The sequence below is a fragment of the Zingiber officinale genome, chromosome 2B (assembly GCF_018446385.1).
Source record: "Zingiber officinale cultivar Zhangliang chromosome 2B, Zo_v1.1, whole genome shotgun sequence".
NCBI lineage: Eukaryota > Viridiplantae > Streptophyta > Magnoliopsida > Zingiberales > Zingiberaceae > Zingiber > Zingiber officinale.
The window spans coordinates 123,430,177-123,448,573 of NC_055989.1; the positions used below are offsets into that span (position 1 = coordinate 123,430,177).

An 18,397-nucleotide genomic window follows, 5' to 3' on the forward strand; every position below is an offset into this window, starting at 1 on the left:
AACTTAAAATCATTGGGGATGTAGCTCAGATGGTAGAGCGCTCGCTTAGCATGCGAGAGGTACGGGGATCGATACCCCGCATCTCCAATTTATTTTTAGCATTAGATCTTTTTGCCAGTGGTCGCTACTCCCTCCCTTCTCCATGAATCTCCTTCTTCTTCCCCCATATCTTCTCGTTTTCCAGGCCACTAATGTCGCTACTCCCTCCCTTCTCCATGAATCTCCTTCTTCTTCCCCCATATCTTCTCGTTTTCCAGGCCACTAATGTTTGTCTGCGTGGAAGGCATTCTCATCTTCGGGCCTCAGAAGTGTCCTCAAGGTTGTTGTTCGAGCAAGCTTAAAGTAATGGGGATGCAGCTCAGATGGTAAAGCGCTCGCTTAGCATGAGAGAGGCACGGGGTCGATAAATGTTTTGTTGGCATTAGATCTTTTTGCCAGCGGTCGCTACTCCCTCCCCCCTCCGTGAATCTCCTTCTTCTTCCCCATATCTTCCCGTTTTCCAGGCCACTGATACGAGAATCGATACCCTGCATCTCCAGATATTTTCCTAAAATCGTTTTACCGGGGGACATTCCTCCTTCCTCCTCCGTGGATCTCCTTCCTGTCTAGCCTTCTCCCATATCTTCCCGTTCCTAGGCCACCGATGTGTTTGGTTGCGTGGAAGCATTCTCATCTTCCACAGGGGCCTCGAGTAAGAGATTTGTAGCAGCACGATGATGGGCGGGCATCACCAAATCGCCTCAGAAGTGTCCTCAAGGTTGTTGTTCAACCAAGCTTGAAGTAATGGGGATGTAGCTCAGATGGTAAAGTGATGTTCAACCAAGCTTGAAGCAATGGGGATGTAGCTCAGATGGTAGAGCGCTCGTGCGAGAGGTACGGGGATCGATAATCCGCATCTCCAGTTTTTGGCGTAAATCTTTTTGTCGGCGGCCGTTCCTCCTCCCTCTCTTCCGTGGATCTCCTTCCTTTTCCGTCCTGTCTAGCCTTCCTCCATATCTTTTCGTTTCCAGGCCACCGATGTTTGGTTGCGTGGAAGGCATTCTCATCCTCCACTGGGGCCTCGAGTTGGAGATTTCGAAGCAGTGCGATGATGGGCGGACATCACCAAATCGCCTCGGAACTGTCCTCAAGGTCGCTGTTCAATCAAGCTTGAAGCAAGATCGGTACTAGCTTCTCGTTCTCCCAAATTAGGATGGTCCTCAAGGCTGATATTCACAATCCAGCTTGAAGCATAATCGGTACTACTTTCTCGTTCTCCCAAATTAGGTTTTCCTCAAAAGCTGTTCTTCTTCAAAGAGTCAGGCTTGATGGATACGCTTTCTGTACTGTTTGCAGGTTGAGATCCATGGACTGGTGAAGATATTCATCGATAGCTATAATGCACAGACAATTGCTACGATGTACTTCTCGTCAAGGCAGTTACTGCATTATCTTGTTCCTCTTGTCAAACATATAATTTCTGTGATTTATGCATTCGTTGGCTCTATGGTAATACTTGGTTATTTCATTGAACCATTGATCTTAACCTGGCTAGCTTACATGAGTTTCTTCAACTTATTGAACTATTTGATATTCGTAGATAGCATCCATGTTTTTGCTCAAATTCTTCAAATTCTGGCACACTGCAATCTTGTTATTGACACTTTTCTCTGAATCCTAACTGTGGCAATAATTAAGGTTTAAGGCATGGAAGTAGCCTCATTAGTCTGCATTCCCCATGGTTTGAAGTAAACTGAGAAATTCCTGAGTTTCTCAAATCTATCTCACACTGGAGCAGAATGGATGAGAAAGACTGATCTTAGTGATAGCACCAACTGTAGATTTTCAGCACCATTTATCTTTGTGGCTGTTTGCATTTGATCAACTTCTATTTGCAATATATAAACTTAATCATTGTCAAATTCCTTTTGGCGCTATGCCTTGTTCTAGCCCTCTTACCAGAAGCCGCACCTTTGGCTGAAGCTACATCTAGTGCACTTGCTTCTGCTGGTTCATCCTTGATCAATAAACCTACATAGGTTTCTTCTATGATATCAAATTGTAAGACATTACGTACTTGATAACATAACATTGATAAATTGTCTGCTTTAACCACTATTGTTCATCGCACTCACAAATTTGTTCTTGGTATGAGGTTGCCTATTTCAGTATTGCTCTTCACTAAGCACACTTAATTATGAACTTTTGCAAACAAAGCTAGTTATACCAAAAAGGCACCTCAATGTTCCATTTAAGACAAGCTACACTCATGGTTCACACACTTTTCCTACTTCTTTGTGTGTTTCAGTTCATTGTCCCTTGCATGTTAGATCTAGTTGCTACTATCAAACTCTTTGCCAATTACATGTTGATCACACTATTTGCTCAACTCCACTAGCAAACCATGTATGTTAAAAGTTTAGTTTTAGATATTAATAATTAATCACACATTATTTGGTCCTTTTAAATGGAACAAAAAAATAGTTTGAAATTTTCACTATTTCCTCTTTCTTTGTGTTGAGATCAATGTGCAATTTGAAATCCATATTCATGAACTCAGAAGTGACAAATTTGGAACTTCTAGTCATGTATATAACATAGTATTTCTCTAAAACCTTTCGGTTCACCCATCAAAGGAAGCATTTCCTCTCACTGATAAAACAAAGAATTCTTCTTGTTGATTTCAGGGGGGAAGAAAGCCAACAGATGCATATCGCCCTCATCAATGATAACTATCTGCATAACAAGTGTTGAATGGAAGAAGTATGGAAAAGGACATAGGAGAACAAAGAGAAAAAGTACGAGGATGAAATAAGTTAGATTTCTCAAATATTTGATTTATTGGTCTGATGTTTTTATTCATCTACTTACATTAATCAAAAATGATAAGACAGTTTATACTGGTGTTATCTCAAATTGCTTCACTATGATTAAAACAGGCTACATGGCGTTTTAGGAGAGCGGAAAGTTAACTGGAGAGTGGTTATACATCGTCTTCTCTTACCTCAACTCCATATTCTTCTGTTCTCTCCTGTTTTTTATGATTAAATAATATTATATTGATAATTAAAACAACAGTGGGGATGTAGCTCAGATGGTAGAGCGCTCGCTTAGCATGCGAGAGGTACGGGGATCGATACCCCGCATCTCCATTTTGTAATGTTTGTAGCTTTTTGATGAATGAATGAATTCATATGGCTTGGCAATCATTATACTAACCTATTCAGCTGTAAACATTTCTTGTTGTTGATTTCAGGATGATTACTATCCACAAAACACTTTGATAGGAAAATAGGATTTTTTTTATTTGGTTGGAAAAAATTGATTTCTTTTTTGTGCCATCTCCATATATAGTGCTTAGATTATTTAGATTGGTGTTTTCTCAAATTGATATCAAGAGCTTGAGCTTCTTTGATGATTGCTTCACTATGATTAAAAGAGTAACATTGTTATCATTACTTTTTAAGTTATGGTTCTTTTTTTTCAGTTGTTCGGATTCATATATGCTTAAAAGAGTGGTTATATATTGTTTTATGAAAGGTCTGTAATAATGTTTGAAGCTATTTTTTTGTTCTTTGAGATTATGAAAGATTATGCAGCTTCAGTAGTCAGTAACTTTCAATCAACGTATTTATACTTTCTAATTACGTATTCAAAAAAGTGCAATTGAAATTATTCTTTTCAACTTAATTTAATTAACTTATTTTATATTTAAATAGTTCAGAAAATTACTTCAAAAGTGGCAACTTTTGTTAGTTAGAAATGTGACAGTATATTAGTAGAATTTAAACAATAATGGGGATGTAGCTCAGATGGTAGAGCGCTCGCTTAGCATGCGAGAGGTACGGGGATCGATACCCCGCATCTCCATTTTTTTCAGTCTTATTTCTATTTTAATTTTTAAAATAAATGTGCTCCCTCAAGGTCGGCATTCAATCAATTATGCAGTGAAATCGGTAATTTCTTGTCTTGTGATGGATATCAATGAACTTTTTCCCTTTTTTTTTTTTGCAAAGAGTCAAGCTCAAAATCATCTTCTCCTCAGATGAATATGCACTTTTCCCTTGTTGATTGTTAACGTGCAGCTTGGGGATTCAACTCACATTTAGGATATCATTGTAAGCATCGCGGTATTGCGGTCCAGTAAACTCAATATTAAATTATATAAAAAATGATATACTTCTTTGATATAGATTGGCTAAATTCATCTAAGCATACTGTAGTTCTCAATTAGTGATTCCTTTAATTCTCTAATATTCACTTGTGGCAGGTCTTATGGATTTGCAATTACTATACTAACATTTCTCGTCCAGGCAGCTACACTCCTTGGAGAAAGAAAGCTCAGTTGCATCTATTTGCTCAACTGGTCGAACTGGTAAGTTCTGAGATTTATGCATTGATTGGGTGTCGATGATACTTGCCAATTTAATTGAATCAATAATTGTAACTAATGCTTTATTTCAACCTATCTCTGACAAAAGAATGAATTCTTTTCTCAGAATGAACTATTTTGTATGTGAATCTTACACTATTATTCTGTTGTAGATACTATAGCAATGCCGGCGCACCGTGATGTTGTTATGGGACTTCGGTAGCAATTTATCGCGGGGACAGATCTTTTAACCGCAAGATATTGGCCTCTTCGAATGTTGTACTCCTCAAATAAGTCTTCCTTGTATAAAGTATGATGGATTCTTGCTCTGGCCCTGTTCTTAGGCTCATTGATAATTTCTACCTGCTAAATTATCATTAAAAGCATCAAACTTCATTAAAGGACAGTCTTCTACTTGAATCTCCCGTTAATATAGGGTTTTAGGAAAAGATGGAATCATATTGAATTTATTGTACTATCTTGTAATATAATTAAGAGATTATTTATGCAACTCGTGACCTCTAAGTCACGTGACATAATTAAACTTTATTGTTGGAAAAATAGTCAACTATATATTGATTAAGATGATTAATTAATTCTATCGATTAGATGACTATTATTATCATCAAAAGAGTTTTTTCTTTTGAAAGAGTCAACTACTAAGATACAATCTAATCTAGTGAAGATGTTCTCTAGTTTAAGGCAAGATTGTCTTGAAATATCATTAAACAATAGATTATTGACAAAATGTAAACTTGATTGAATTCTCTAGTTTAAAATTGGTTTTAATAAATAAATAAATAATAAATGGCCATCTAAAATCTGGATAGTAATTAAAAGAGTATGGATTGTTTAATCAAATTTATAACTTAAAGGTTAAGTTCTATTATTTGACCTTTTCTAGATGTAAAGTTAGAGTGGACTTTATTAGATTTGAATCGACACGATAAATCGGTTTCCTTCCCTATCCTGCTTTTTAAAGTCTTGCCACGCACGCATGGCATTTGCCGACGTGGCCATTTTCTGTTCTTTTTTACTGCAAACCGTTGAGCGGATCGTTGGGTTGGAACGGTCTGCCACGTGGTTGGCGCGTGCGCTGATGGTGTGTGCCTGGTCAAACTCCATGCAAGCTACTTTGGGTTCGATTCAAGCGATAATTACAGCAATGCCACTACCGCCACGTTTTTATCATCAGTAATCCAGATTTGGTGGGGGTGGGCCATAGCTTTAACATTATACGTATTTGTGAATTTTAGGAATAAAATATGCACAGTTAGGTTAGATATTTTTGGAAAGAAAAAAAATATTTTCCAATCTCTTCCTTCAGATGTTTATATGCCACAGTTAAATCTGAACTCTAGTTAGATCTATGATCCATCACTGAATAGTCTAATCATGAAACTTTACCTCTTCCTTGACATATTTAGTTAGTGTTTTAGGATGCTCTTTGTTTTTAAAAAATAAAATTGTTCGAAGGCAAATGGTGATTCATTTTGTATTATATTTTAAAATTAATTTTTTATTTAAGTGCTATTATATATAATCTATGTGTCGGAACATTAAGGTAGACTCTCTTTTCTTAGTTCAATGCGATCGTAGTAGTTACAACATATGACTGTTATAATATAATATAAAAATTTCTAACTTGATAAAAAATATTATATATAGAGATATGACTGTTATAATATAATATTAAAATTTTAACTTGAATCAAAATTATTACATGGACTATTCTTATATCAAAATACTTGTTATAAACTTCGTTGGACTTTCTTAAATTTGATGACTATCACTCAAACTTAATCAAAATTATTTAAATATTATTATAGTAATTATAATCTATAGCCGCTAGTAACAATTATGAATCATAACTATTATAATTCTTAACTTCGTGAATGTGTAAATTAAATTTCTTACCTTCTGATACTTTTACATATGTTCTAAAATAGGATCCTTTGAAATAATTATATTTCTTCTTCTTAACCTCTCTTCTTTCTTAGTCTTTAATAGAGAAAAAATATAATAGATAGAGGATCATTTTATAACCTTTTATTTATACATTCATCAACTATATTTTATTGAATCGTGTGAGTAAGTTTTAGTATTACTCATTTACATACCCAACTTTCATAATATGTGTATATATATATATATATATATATATATATATATATCACGTTTCCATTATATTCCTTCCTTCTTTCCCCATTCAAATTTTTCTAAGTTTAAAATTTTCTCAACTCATTCAAAAATTCATTTTTTTTTTTGTCAAATTCAAGACCTGAGAGCATTGATACAATATACATTAAAGAGGCTTGTAATAGAGAATTAGTTTTGGTTTGAAGTGGTTTGTCAATTGTCAATTTTTTCCAAAACTGACAGACCGTCTTATAACATTAAAAAATTTAAAAGTTTATTTTTTAAAATTAAGAGAGTCTTAGAAATTTGTTAATGGTATTGATGATTAAGTATCATTATTCTAGGTTTTATAATGAACTTATGATAAATTTTATATAATCGTTGCACGTTTAAAAATTTACTGCTAAGATATCGAATTCAAATTTGAGAGTATCGATATATTAAAGAGATTTTTAGGAGTACACTGTTTGATTTGAAGTAATTATTTGAAATTGATTAATGTATGTGAAAAATTTAGAATTATTTTAAATTAAAATTAATGTACTCATGTAAGTATACTGAATGTATCTATACCCTTAAATTTGAATTTAATAACGTAAATTGAGAATAATAAATTTTTAATGAATGATATTTTCATCTTTTTCTAAATTTATTGATTGACCAATATAAATCGAGACATTAATTATAATTGTGATTTTTTATTTATAATAAATGAAATACATATAGAAATAAATTATAATAATACAGGTCATTTAATAAATTAAATGATGACATGAGGTTTATCCTATATGCGTCTGTCATTTGTGTATCTGTATGTACCTCCCTCTATATTCGTAAGATCAATATTAAGGGGTCGTTAATGTAACGGATCTATATTTTTTTTAATAATATTTAAGTGTCTTTAATTAAATTAGAGTATTTAAATAAACCTCAAAAAATAATTCTTAGCGTTGAAATAATTGTCATTATTTAATAAACGTAATCATATTTTACTATCATAACTAGGAATTTGTAGCATTGAAATAAAGATAATTTTGGGAAACACAAGACAGCTTTTGATAATTAATAAAAAGATGCATTTTTAACTATCTTTATGAAAAAGGACGCCTTTTAATTATTTTACCTTATATATATATGAGAAATGATATTCATCTAGAATTTTCATCTAGAAAATTCATCTAAATAGACACATAAATGATGGGCCCACAAAAAATGAAATGGTGGGTCTCATCATTTATGTGTCTATCTAGATGAATTTTCTAGATGAAAATTCTAGATGAGTATCACAGCTCTATACATATATATATATATAAACTAAGTCTTAAACTTATATTAATAAAAAAAAATTCTAATAATACATCACAGCCTAACTCTATATCACTGATTAATATATTTATAAAAATTATTAATAAATCTTATAATTATTTTCAATATGAATAGAAAAAAAAGCATTACCGTATATATATTTTGGATTCATTAAAATTAATTAGTAATTTTTTTTTTTAATAAAATAGTAAGATAGTAAAAGATATTATATATATATATATATACTAATTAATCACATTTCTTATTTATATCATCCTAGCTGTTTTTCAAATATCATTTGCTAAACATAATAGAAAACAAATAATATCTTATAAAAGATAAATTATTAAAACTAGATTAAACAACTGTATAAATTATATACGTCAAATAAAATATATTATTAAAATCACTCATCATCTATTCCATATTAATTTTAAACGAGTATAAAGATAACTACTTGCTATATTTTATATTTCATAAACCAAATTAAGTAACATTTAATTCTATTTTATCTATATTATGTAAGTCACAAAATGCTTTAAAAAAATTCTATATTTTAAAACATTTATTATTCCACCATCTCCCTGCTCACATTGTTAAATAATTCTATTTTAATATTAATAAAATTTTATGGGAATTTTATAAATTATCTTATAAATATCAGTAAATAATTTGAGGTTTCCATAAAAAGAGTATTTTAAACCAGAGGATAATTCTAAATCCGCGACGCCGACCGGATCAAGGACGACGGAAACCCCTGGCGATACGGAAGGGCAATTTGGTCTTTTCAGTCATCGCGGTCCGCAGTCATGTCTCAAATCTGTGTACTGATCGAGAGCTGTTTCCGGGATGGGGGAGAGCGGAAGAGTTCGGCTCGAGACGGCACTGTCAGCTGTGCATGGTATGGTGGTGGTCGTAGAGCAAAACAAGCAGTTTTCTCGACGACAGGCAGTTCGATGGCCCCTGGTTTTGCTCCCCCCTTTCGACCTTTATACTCCCCCGATCCCACCGCACCGAATTTCCATTCTTTCCTGCTGTTTCGGTGGATCCCGACCCTTTCCCCGACGTTTTCTTCGGCGATTTTGACTTTTTGTTGCTTGTCCGTCGAGATTCGATTACCTGGAGCCGGTAAAGTTGCGGTCTTGGGAGGCTCCCGGTGCGAGGAACTTGAGTTCTAGGGTTGGGGTGCTTTGGGATCGATGAAAGTAGAGGCGAAGTACGCGGAGGAGGATGAGGTGCGGAAGAGGAAGGGGGAGAGAGCGGAGGGGAAGAGGAACGGGGAGAAGCCGCTGCGAAAGCAGGCGTGCGAGCGGAGGATCCGGAGGCGGGTGCAGCCCGCTTCGACGACGATCCAGCGTCTGTTCTTGGCGTGCAAGACGGTGTTCAAGGGCGGCCCTGGGACCGTGCCCGAACCCAAAGACGTCGAAATGCTGCAGCATCTCTTAGGTATCGGTCCCCCTCCACTCTATCATCTCCTCGAATGATCTCGATTCGATCTGATAGAGCCTCAACCCGCTACCGTAGCTAAATTCGTTTGGGCTGTTAGTATCTGGATTGATCTGTATAATTTTATCCATCTTTGTTCCATGTGAAGAACACAGTTGATTTTGATCCATTATAGATGCTCTTCTTTGCTAGCATCTAATGTGTCTACATCTTGGCTACTTGAAAAAGAAGACTAGTAGTACCGTGAGGGATAATTCATACTTGTTTTGATCTTGTTGAAGCTTTGGGTGCATCAACATTCTAGATGATCCTCACAGACTTATATCTTGCACGATAGCTTACATCGAGTCAGTCTTCTTTGCTTGATTGAGTTAAGATTTTAGAACTATCTCTATTCCTTTCTTTGTTGTTTATCTTAATCGATGAGGTTGAATTATAAGGAATTTTGTCATGTTCTTTTATTAACTGTTGATCTTCGTCTGAAGTGGATGATAACTAGGTGTCTAGGAGAGTGAAAGTCTCATCACTGGAATTCAGAAATCTTGTCGACAATTTCATTCATCCAAATTTTATTTGCTCACCTTATTATTTCACAAATAGATCAGATATAGTCTCCAGATATTGAATATGAAGCAGTGTTTGCAGGGTTTTTTTTTGGGGGGGGGTTTGTTCTTACTTGGAAATAATTATATATTTGGGAGGCCATGTTTAACTTATTAATAATTGTTTTCCAGATACAATGCGACCGGAAGATGTTGGGCTAAGCACAGATACACTCCTCAAGCTTAAAGGTCCTTCAAAAGGGACCCCAAGGATCACATATGCAGTAATATACAAGTGTGACAACTTTTCGGTAAGATTCAGTAACTATAATCCAGTATTAGGAATATGTCTATAAACATCTGACAATATAAAAATTGTACTATATACAAAAACACTTCACCATGAACTTTTCTGGTGCGCTTTGATTGAATTTTGTTTCTTTGCAGATTTGTATATTCATCTTGCCACCAAGAGCAGTTATTCCTCTTCATAACCACCCTGGAATGACTGTCTTTAGCAAACTATTACTTGGATCCATGCATATAAAATCGTATGATTGGCTTGACCCTGATGAATCAAATAACCTCACCTCTTCATCTAAAAGTAAGATTTTTCTTATGACTACATTTCATTCATTTTTTTAATTTTTTTGCATTACCAATTGCTTACCTGATGGACAACGTATGATGCATTTTGCAGTGAGACCAGCAAAGGTGGTCCTTGATTCTGATTTTACATCTTCATGTGACACATCTATTCTTTATCCTACAACTGGCGGGAACATTCATACCTTCACAGCCATCACAACCTCTGCTGTGATTGATGTTCAAGGACCCCCTTACTCGAAAGAAGAGGATCGTGACATTACATACTACCGGGATCATCCCTACTGGAAATATCCAAGTAAGCAGTTGTATAAGGAGTTGCTTCATGCTTAGCGAATCACATAGTGGTGTATTCTCTGATTTCATTTTCCCCCAGCTATATTGTGATTTTTTTCCCCATGTGATACATGTTCTTGTGTTGCCTTACATACGCTGTTAGGTTGTTTGTAGGTTTGTCAAAGTGAAAAAAGGGAACTTCCTAGCTAGTAGATTCCCGAAAAGATGTATGAATACTCATTTCATAGAGGTTTTACCTTGAAGCAACAATTAGTTATTCGTCCTATATCCAAATACAAGTATTGAGATGTTTGGGCTGTTAAGCCAAGAACCCCCTGGAACTTCAGAATTGCCGATCCTGGAAGTGTTCTTTGACCTATTTTAGCATTGTAGTATCAAAAGTAGGCATCAGCTTGGTAAAGTTGCGCCCGATAACAAAACTATAGGATTAGAAGTCAGCTTGCTGGCAGAATCATTAATATCTATTCTCTACCATTATGAATTCAGTATTTTGCCCATGAATCTCATCTGAACTAATTTATTTTATGGTATCAACTTGTGTGATCAAGTTTACATATGGAATTGTCTTTTAGACCTTACTTATTCAAATAAACTGGCAAGAAAGAAGGAGAAAATAGTATAAGATATAAGAAATGTTATTTGCTACGACTCGAGTCCTAGTGGCACACTTTCTTGTCTCACCACTCCAGGCCTTCACTACCTCGTATGGCCTCGACACTACTGTCTCTGTCTTCCTATCAAGATGGAGATGAGGTTCTCCCTCCTTGTTGGCACTACCTTGTTTGTATTGACAGACCCCAGCAAGCAGAGGAGTCAGGGCAACAAATATGGATGGTAACTAATGATATTGTTATGAAGAACCATTGAGATTTTTAACGGTTTTTTGTGTTTCTTTTGACGGAATGCTCTATGTACGATTCCAGTTCATAATTGTAGAAATATGTCTCTTCATCCTCTTACCTAATTTATATAAAAAAATAAAATACTTTTTCAGATGGTGTTCCTGCTGGAAATGGTGTGATGGATGATTCTCTTGGATGGTTGGAAGTAGTCGATATCGCCGAGGATCTAATGATGGATGGTGTTCAATACTTGGGCCCTCAGGTCATTGATGTTTGATGACAATTGTAGCCAGTTCCAGGTCAATGCCACTCCATACAAAATCATCAAAATATTCTAGTGGTTTCAACTTGTTGTCATTTGCTCTTAAGCATTAATCATGTTAATTCACTTAACAAGTGGCATAGATGTCACACAGTGCTTTGTTGATAGTTAGGAAGTGTAACAACTGCAGTTTAAAAGTTTGAGGGTGTTTGATGATTTTGAAACTTGCAAGGAACAAAAATCTGTTTTTGAGTTAAATATCATCATGACTGTTATTCTGCATATTTTCTTTTTGTAAATTTTTGCATTTTAGCCATTGTTCCTTACTTCCTTTTCAAACTGCCATTTCTGAGTTTTAAAATTGCTAAAATCTGCATTTATAATTTTTAAACTTTCGTCATCAACCCAAATTATCAAGGGTAAAAATCAAAAGTGTATTTTCTAATTATTGTTTCCTTTAAAAAGGTATTTAAAAAAAAAAAAATCAAAACAAGGTGTTGTTATATTTTTCTTAAAAGTATTTTTATTTCAGTGAAGAAAAGTTCTGTAGTAAATTATTTTGGGCAAAAAGTATTAGGTTGTTATTATTAATTATGAAAAGGATGTCTTGTTTTATATTTTAATTAAAATATTTTTTATTTATTATAAATAAAAATGATAAATAATGTGATACTGAATCTCGGGTGATTGATTTGTTAGGAGTGACAATTAATTTGATTCTATAGAAATTTTTTATTGGTGCTCAGGATAAATCTGGAAGTATTTAGGTTGATGGTTTAGAATATTTTAATTAAGGATTAAATTATAAATATCTAGATAAAAACTTGACATTTTTTTTATTATTTTATTTATTATGCAGCTACATAGTATAGTTTTAATATAAAAATATATATTATTATTGTAGCAATTATTGGTATGACCGCAATTAGTAGTTAATTTTGATCAAATTAATTTTTGTTAAATTGTCTTAATTTGATTAAAATCATTACCTATAGAGTATTTTTTATAAGATATTTTATATCAATTTAATTAAAATTATAATAAGTTAATTAAAATCATTTAAGTATTGTTATACTAATTATGATTAGTAATTATTATAATATATAGTTGTTATAACTATATTTAAAATATTATTTACACGTCACCTCTGAAAAAACAATAAAGTTCATTATATTAACATCTTTATTTTATTAATATTTATTCATATTAATTTTAATATTAACATTTATTATTTATAAATTAATTTCACTGTCCACTGTTACATTCAACAATATTGAATGACATGTTGAGTGTTATAACACTTAACTATATTAATTATAATTAATATAGTATTATAAAACTCATTCATTAATATCAACGTGGAATAGTTATCTAACTGTTATAATAGAATAGCGTCAAAATACAATTTTTTTTAAGGAAAAAATAGAGTAGCTTTTCGATAATAAATAAAAAAAAAATTCTTTTAATAATTTTAATAAATGGAGTTTTTTTTAGCTTTGCCCTATCACTGTTTTACCGAGTTGAATTTATTGTTTTGATTTTCTTTATAAAAAAAATTGCTTTTTTTTCTCAATTATTAATCTTACAAATCTATGATAGAGCTATCTTACTTTTTGTTGTCCCAAGGGATATAGTTAGTTACCTGTTAAAAGATGACAAATTTATTATAATAAGATAGGGATTAATTTTTGACCTCTGGATAAACTTAATCCCCATTGCTACAAATAACTTGTTTATCAAGTCAATAATGATATTAATGATTGGGAGTGAAATAATAGGAGTTGAAAATATTTATGTATTTTAAAATCTTTAAAAACCCACCTCGAAATTGGAAAAAATAAATAAAATGATCATTAGATATTAAATAATTATTTAAAAAAATATTGCATTGTAATTTTTTTTAATTACTTTGTATTGCAATAATTTAAGCCTTGAGTAAAATATTAATGGATTGTAAAGTCACAAAGTTGGTTTTAATCAGGAGGTGGGATGATATGCAGTTATTTTCCATTAACAAACAAGGAGTTAAACTTTTTATTTTGAAATAAAATATGTTTTATAATTTTTATAATGTAAATTTATTTGTAAAATAATTGGTATAGTAAAAGAAAATATAATTGTGTGATAAGACAAATTAATTTGTTAAAAATTATTTAAAAAAAAAAATGTTTGTCATAATTTGAAATGCCTCTAAATTTACAAATTAACCAGCAGTATCATTTACATAATTCTTTTTTCGTGTATATATATATATATGTATATATTAACCTTCTTTAAACATCTTTTTTATTTAAATTAATATAATTTATACAACAAAAATGATACAGAATATATACTATAAATTAAATCAATTTGTGGGAAAATATTATTTCAAAAGTATATTTTTCATCTATTTTCTAAATTTATGGACATATATTCATTAATATTTTTTTTATCAAATTTATAAATAAATTAGTAAAATTAAATTTACTAACCAACTAAAAAAATTAAATTAAGAGTTTTATAAATGATTCCAGTTCAAACCCATCTTAAAGAAAAATAAATAAATAAAAACGAGTGAAGTTTGAATGATTATTTTCAATCACGGTGTCAATTTAAAATTTAGTTCGACTCAATTTTATTATTTTACTCAATAAAATCTTATTCGTCGGATAAATTTAGAAGTCTAGTTGTAGTTGGAGAATGTGACATATTCCTTACGAGTTTAGATCATCTGTCCCAAAATGTCTTTGTCCTTGTGTTCTTTTATCGAATGGACGGATCAAATTATATTTTCACGAGGGTACCATATATATCTTAAGAATGTCATGATCGTCTGATTAATAAAGAAACCCGGGACCGAATTATTTCAAGAAAGAGGATTTGAATTCTTTACCCGTTCCAAATGAGATTAGATAATCATTTAATCTGGTGTAGAATAGGCTATCATCACGCAAATCTAGCAAATTGCCGAGGAATGTTGCCGTCAACTTCACCAAATTAAGACAATTTCTTTGTTGTTTATTTTCCGTTTAGCAATTAATTAAGAACTAAATAATTTTTAACTAATTAATCGCAGGTCCGCGGCTGCGGCAACCTTTCTGGGGCGACACGCGGCCAACATTAAGAATCTCCTACTTTGTACCGGCTGATTGACCCACCAAATAAAGGTTTGCTCCCGCTCGGGTCCCATCGCTGAGAGCCGCCATCGCTGCCTCCCGCAGGCCCTGAATTTTTACCTCATTGAGTACGTCAACCTGACGCAAGTTTCTTTATCTGTATCGTTCACTAATCCAGACATACCGGTTTTTAATTGGATTTAATAAAGTGGCCCTTTTACCTGTGAGCAATAGTAGGTAGAGTAATGAGCGTAAATATGTAACCATAAATAAGTGCTAATGGAGGTGCTATGATTCGAGCGTGTGTTTTTTTATTGGAGAAATCTCATTTTACACCCCAAATTTACTCTTTTTAAATAGTGTGAAAAATAATAAATTTTTATATATATATAAAGTAAATAAACCTCAAAGGTTTGCAAGAGGATTTTCTACTAAATACAATTTTATTTTATCATTTAAAATTTCAAAATTGAGCACTGTTTAGGTGGAGTCTGAACACATGTAATTATCTGAATTCTAAGAGGCAAATGGCAAAGCTTGATAATTCTGGGAATAAAATGAAATTTTATCTATCTATAAATGGGGTAGGGTCGGCCGCTTTCTGCTTAGAAATTTTACTGGAAGTGAATCGGAATCGCAGTGGTGTGATCGCCGGAGAAATGGCGAGCGGATTGGGGCTGGAGGCGACCGAGCTGCGCCTGGGTTTGCCCGGCGTCGGAGGGGAAGGCGAGGGCGCGAAGAAGAGGGGATACGAGGAGACAATCGACCTAAAGCTTCAGCTCCAGACACCCGCCGATGTGAAAGAACCGGTGGAGGCCGCCGATAATATGGTCAAGAAGATGCCAAGCGTCAAGAACGTTGCTCAATGCGGCAGCGTTGTCGAACCGGAAAAACCACCTGCTTCCAAGTATGATTGAAATATCTCTATTAGCATAAATTTTAAACTTTTCGTGCTTTACTTCAATTTCTTATCACAAATGAAGTTTTTTCCACATAAATTAGTGTATAGTTGCTTGTATAAATTATGCTCGAACTAACCACCTTCTTGCAATTATTCTCTCTGTGTAGTTATTTTTGCCTAATTTTTAGCATATGATTTAAAGTTGTTTTCGTTGGAGTAGGAATTTGGTCTCATTCTTTTTGAGATTATACCGCTGGCCTATTATGCAGATCTGCATCTAAAGAAATTTATTGGTACTTTTTTTCTTCTTTTTGGGTATCTTAAAAGGATTATAAATTTTATAGAATTCTACTGCACATCAAACCATCTTACTTCAATAACAACAAAATTTATTTCCAAAATTCTCAAACAAAAGTAGAATGAGATCATTCTTGCGTCAATTCACATGGAATCAAATAAAAAAGTTAGTGGACCTTTCCTCAAAGATGAAACTTAAAAGAAGAGAACCTGTAACACCATTAAAATGCAATTTTCTATTCTCAGTTTTTACTAGCACTTTTGGAGCTATTATGAGATGTTTTATATCCAAAGTTTAGTTCGATCTGGATCCTTTATTGTGACTATATATGTCTACGAATCAGGGCACAGGTTGTGGGTTGGCCACCGGTTAGATCATTTAGGAAGAACATCCTTTCTTGCCACTCTGACAAGGGGGGCAGCAACATGAAGGAGGACGGTGAAAAGTCCTGCAACTCGATGGCCTCCTTCATGAAGGTGAGCATGGATGGTGCGCCATACCTGCGTAAGGTGGATCTAAAGATGTACAAGAGCTATCAAGAGCTCTCCATGGCCTTGCAGAAGATGTTCGGCTCCTTCACCAACAATGGTATGCATGCATGTAATTGAGCACGCCTTACTTGTCTTAATTAATTTAAGCAATCGCCATCACTGAATTATAATTGGAGACATACCATGCGATAGACAGTCACATGAGATGGTTCAGAATCTGTTTAATTGGTGGCTATTTCTGTAGCCAGATCAGAGCAGTATCATGTAGGCCAACAATGTTTGGTACAGTGGAAGCCTATTTTGCATTATTGGACTTACAGTTCTGGCTACATTAGTGACTTAAGTTGACACTTACGATTATATACTGAAAAAGCTAGGTTGATGCAAATACTCTGTGATAAGTAATATATATCAGAGAACTGCCCATCCAGATAAATGTTCTTTATTCTACTGGGGAAGAAAGAACAATGATTGTCTCCAAGTTGAATGTTTTTGTTTTACCATGGATAGAGTAGTGTGTTTTTGGTGCTAAAATTTTAGTTGATTTTCCAGAAACTGAAAAGCTTAAGTTTACTAGACAACCAAATTACATGTTTATGATCTAACACCAATCTCATGCCCAATGTATGTTCATATAAATAATTAAGCTTTCATGATCAACTTGAAGATAGACTTGAGCAAGATTTAGAGAGTTAATGTGCTTTCTTTCCCACGTATCAGGAAACTGTGGCTCGCAGGGAATGAGTGGTAGGGACTTCATAAACGAGAACAAGGTGATGAATCTTCTGAATGGATCTGAGTATGTCCCAACCTATGAAGACAAGGATGGAGACTGGATGCTTGTCGGTGATGTTCCATGGGAGTAGGTTTCTTTCACCAACTTCCACATTGCATTTTGAGATATTTTATACTTCCCTAATAATGTTAACAAACTCGCATCATCATTAATTTACTCCAAAATAATTATAATACAGGATGTTTGTCGACTCATGCAAGCGTTTGCGAATCATGAAGGGATCGGAAGCCATTGGACTTGGTGAGCATCTTTATCAAAAATCTCTGTTTTGATTTATCAACCCTTAATTCAATGCATATATCTAGCAATTAATCTCAATATATATCCTGGAACTTATTCTTCTCTCATATTGTAGCACCAAGAGCTCTGGAGAAGTGCAAGAACACAAGCTGAATGTTTTGCCCAAAGTAAAACGTCAAACCCAAACTTCTCTCCGGACTTGGATGTGGACATCTGCATGCTTATTGTGCTTCCATATATATCAATTACTGAGTTGCATAGAATAATTTTGTTCATTATCTTTTTGTGTGTGGACAGGAAGCAATGCTATTCAAGATTATGTTTCTTTGTCTGTTTTTAATTAATGATGTCGGTGTGTTTAATTAATGAACAAACTATTCTAGTTATTATTATTATTATATAATGAGTGTGTGTTTTTATTACTTGGGTTTAAAATAGGGAAAATATGATGAGATGTTGTTTCTTTTAATTAATATGGCACAGCCAACTGGAAGTGGGGTCAAAGTAATGTGCATAATGATGGGGTATCTGATTTAGGTACTATTTGATGAATAGGATAATAATCTGTAGACCCTTAATACATATTTGATAAATCAGGTAATTATGTTGGTGCTCACTATTGAAGCAATTATTAGTGTGGACTGTGGACTTTCATAGAAGTTTCATGCAGAGATAGAACAAAATATAAAATAGGGATTGAAAATAGCTTGACAGCAGAGCATTGAGTACATTATATGTAGGAGACAAATTAGATAGAAAGTTGAAGTTCATTAAAGATGAGTA

At 33.4% G+C, this 18,397-nt stretch overlaps 2 protein-coding genes, 1 long non-coding RNA gene and 3 other non-coding genes across 8 annotated transcripts; all 6 read left to right on the forward strand.

Moving 5' to 3' along the window:
• Nucleotides 1–14: 14 nt before the first annotated feature.
• Nucleotides 15–87, forward strand: TRNAA-AGC. Its single transcript has one exon. It is a non-coding gene; the product is annotated as a tRNA-Ala (tRNA).
• LOC122049500 lies at nucleotides 21–2,954 on the forward strand. 2 transcript variants are annotated; one of them, XR_006130976.1, is made up of 4 exons: nucleotides 21–873; nucleotides 1,011–1,238; nucleotides 1,336–1,488; nucleotides 2,667–2,954. It is a non-coding gene; the product is annotated as an uncharacterized LOC122049500 (long non-coding RNA). The 2 variants fall into 2 exon arrangements; XR_006130975.1 differs by having other exon boundaries at nucleotides 21–1,238.
• Nucleotides 2,955–3,058: 104 nt separating this feature from the next.
• TRNAA-AGC lies at nucleotides 3,059–3,131 on the forward strand. Its single transcript has one exon. It is a non-coding gene; the product is annotated as a tRNA-Ala (tRNA).
• Nucleotides 3,132–3,776: 645 nt separating this feature from the next.
• On the forward strand, nucleotides 3,777–3,849 carry TRNAA-AGC. Its single transcript has one exon. It is a non-coding gene; the product is annotated as a tRNA-Ala (tRNA).
• Nucleotides 3,850–8,619: 4,770 nt separating this feature from the next.
• LOC122046987 (plant cysteine oxidase 2-like) lies at nucleotides 8,620–12,074 on the forward strand. 2 transcript variants are annotated; one of them, XM_042607983.1, is made up of 5 exons: nucleotides 8,620–8,696; nucleotides 9,976–10,094; nucleotides 10,231–10,387; nucleotides 10,484–10,687; nucleotides 11,681–12,074. In XM_042607983.1, the coding sequence occupies exons 1-5, from the start codon at nucleotides 8,645–8,647 to the stop codon at nucleotides 11,803–11,805; spliced, it is 657 nt and encodes a 218-aa protein (XP_042463917.1). In that variant the 5' UTR covers nucleotides 8,620–8,644; the 3' UTR covers nucleotides 11,806–12,074. The 2 variants fall into 2 exon arrangements, with proteins under 2 accessions (XP_042463917.1, XP_042463916.1); XM_042607982.1 differs by having other exon boundaries at nucleotides 8,632–9,241.
• A 3,427-nt stretch (nucleotides 12,075–15,501) lies between these two features.
• Nucleotides 15,502–18,012, forward strand: LOC122046988 (auxin-responsive protein IAA30-like). Its single transcript, XM_042607984.1, has 5 exons — nucleotides 15,502–15,795; nucleotides 16,431–16,675; nucleotides 17,299–17,440; nucleotides 17,553–17,614; nucleotides 17,730–18,012. The coding sequence occupies exons 1-5, from the start codon at nucleotides 15,548–15,550 to the stop codon at nucleotides 17,765–17,767; spliced, it is 735 nt and encodes a 244-aa protein (XP_042463918.1). The 5' UTR covers nucleotides 15,502–15,547; the 3' UTR covers nucleotides 17,768–18,012.
• The last annotated feature ends 385 nt before the right edge of the window (nucleotides 18,013–18,397 follow it).

Bases quoted from the DNA above. Each gene is read 5' to 3' on its own strand.
- LOC122046987 (XM_042607982.1), top strand. From the start codon at position 8,995: ATGAAAGTAGAGGCGAAGTACGCGGAGGAGGATGAGGTGCGGAAGAGG. The intron at 10,388-10,483 runs GTAAGATTTTTC...TGCATTTTGCAG, and splicing joins CCTCACCTCTTCATCTAAAA to TGAGACCAGCAAAGGTGGTC. The intron at 10,688-11,680 runs GTAAGCAGTTGT...ATACTTTTTCAG, and splicing joins TCCCTACTGGAAATATCCAA to ATGGTGTTCCTGCTGGAAAT.
- LOC122046988 (XM_042607984.1), top strand. From the start codon at position 15,548: ATGGCGAGCGGATTGGGGCTGGAGGCGACCGAGCTGCGCCTGGGTTTG. The intron at 15,796-16,430 runs GTATGATTGAAA...TCTACGAATCAG, and splicing joins GAAAAACCACCTGCTTCCAA to GGCACAGGTTGTGGGTTGGC. The intron at 17,441-17,552 runs GTAGGTTTCTTT...ATTATAATACAG, and splicing joins GTCGGTGATGTTCCATGGGA to GATGTTTGTCGACTCATGCA.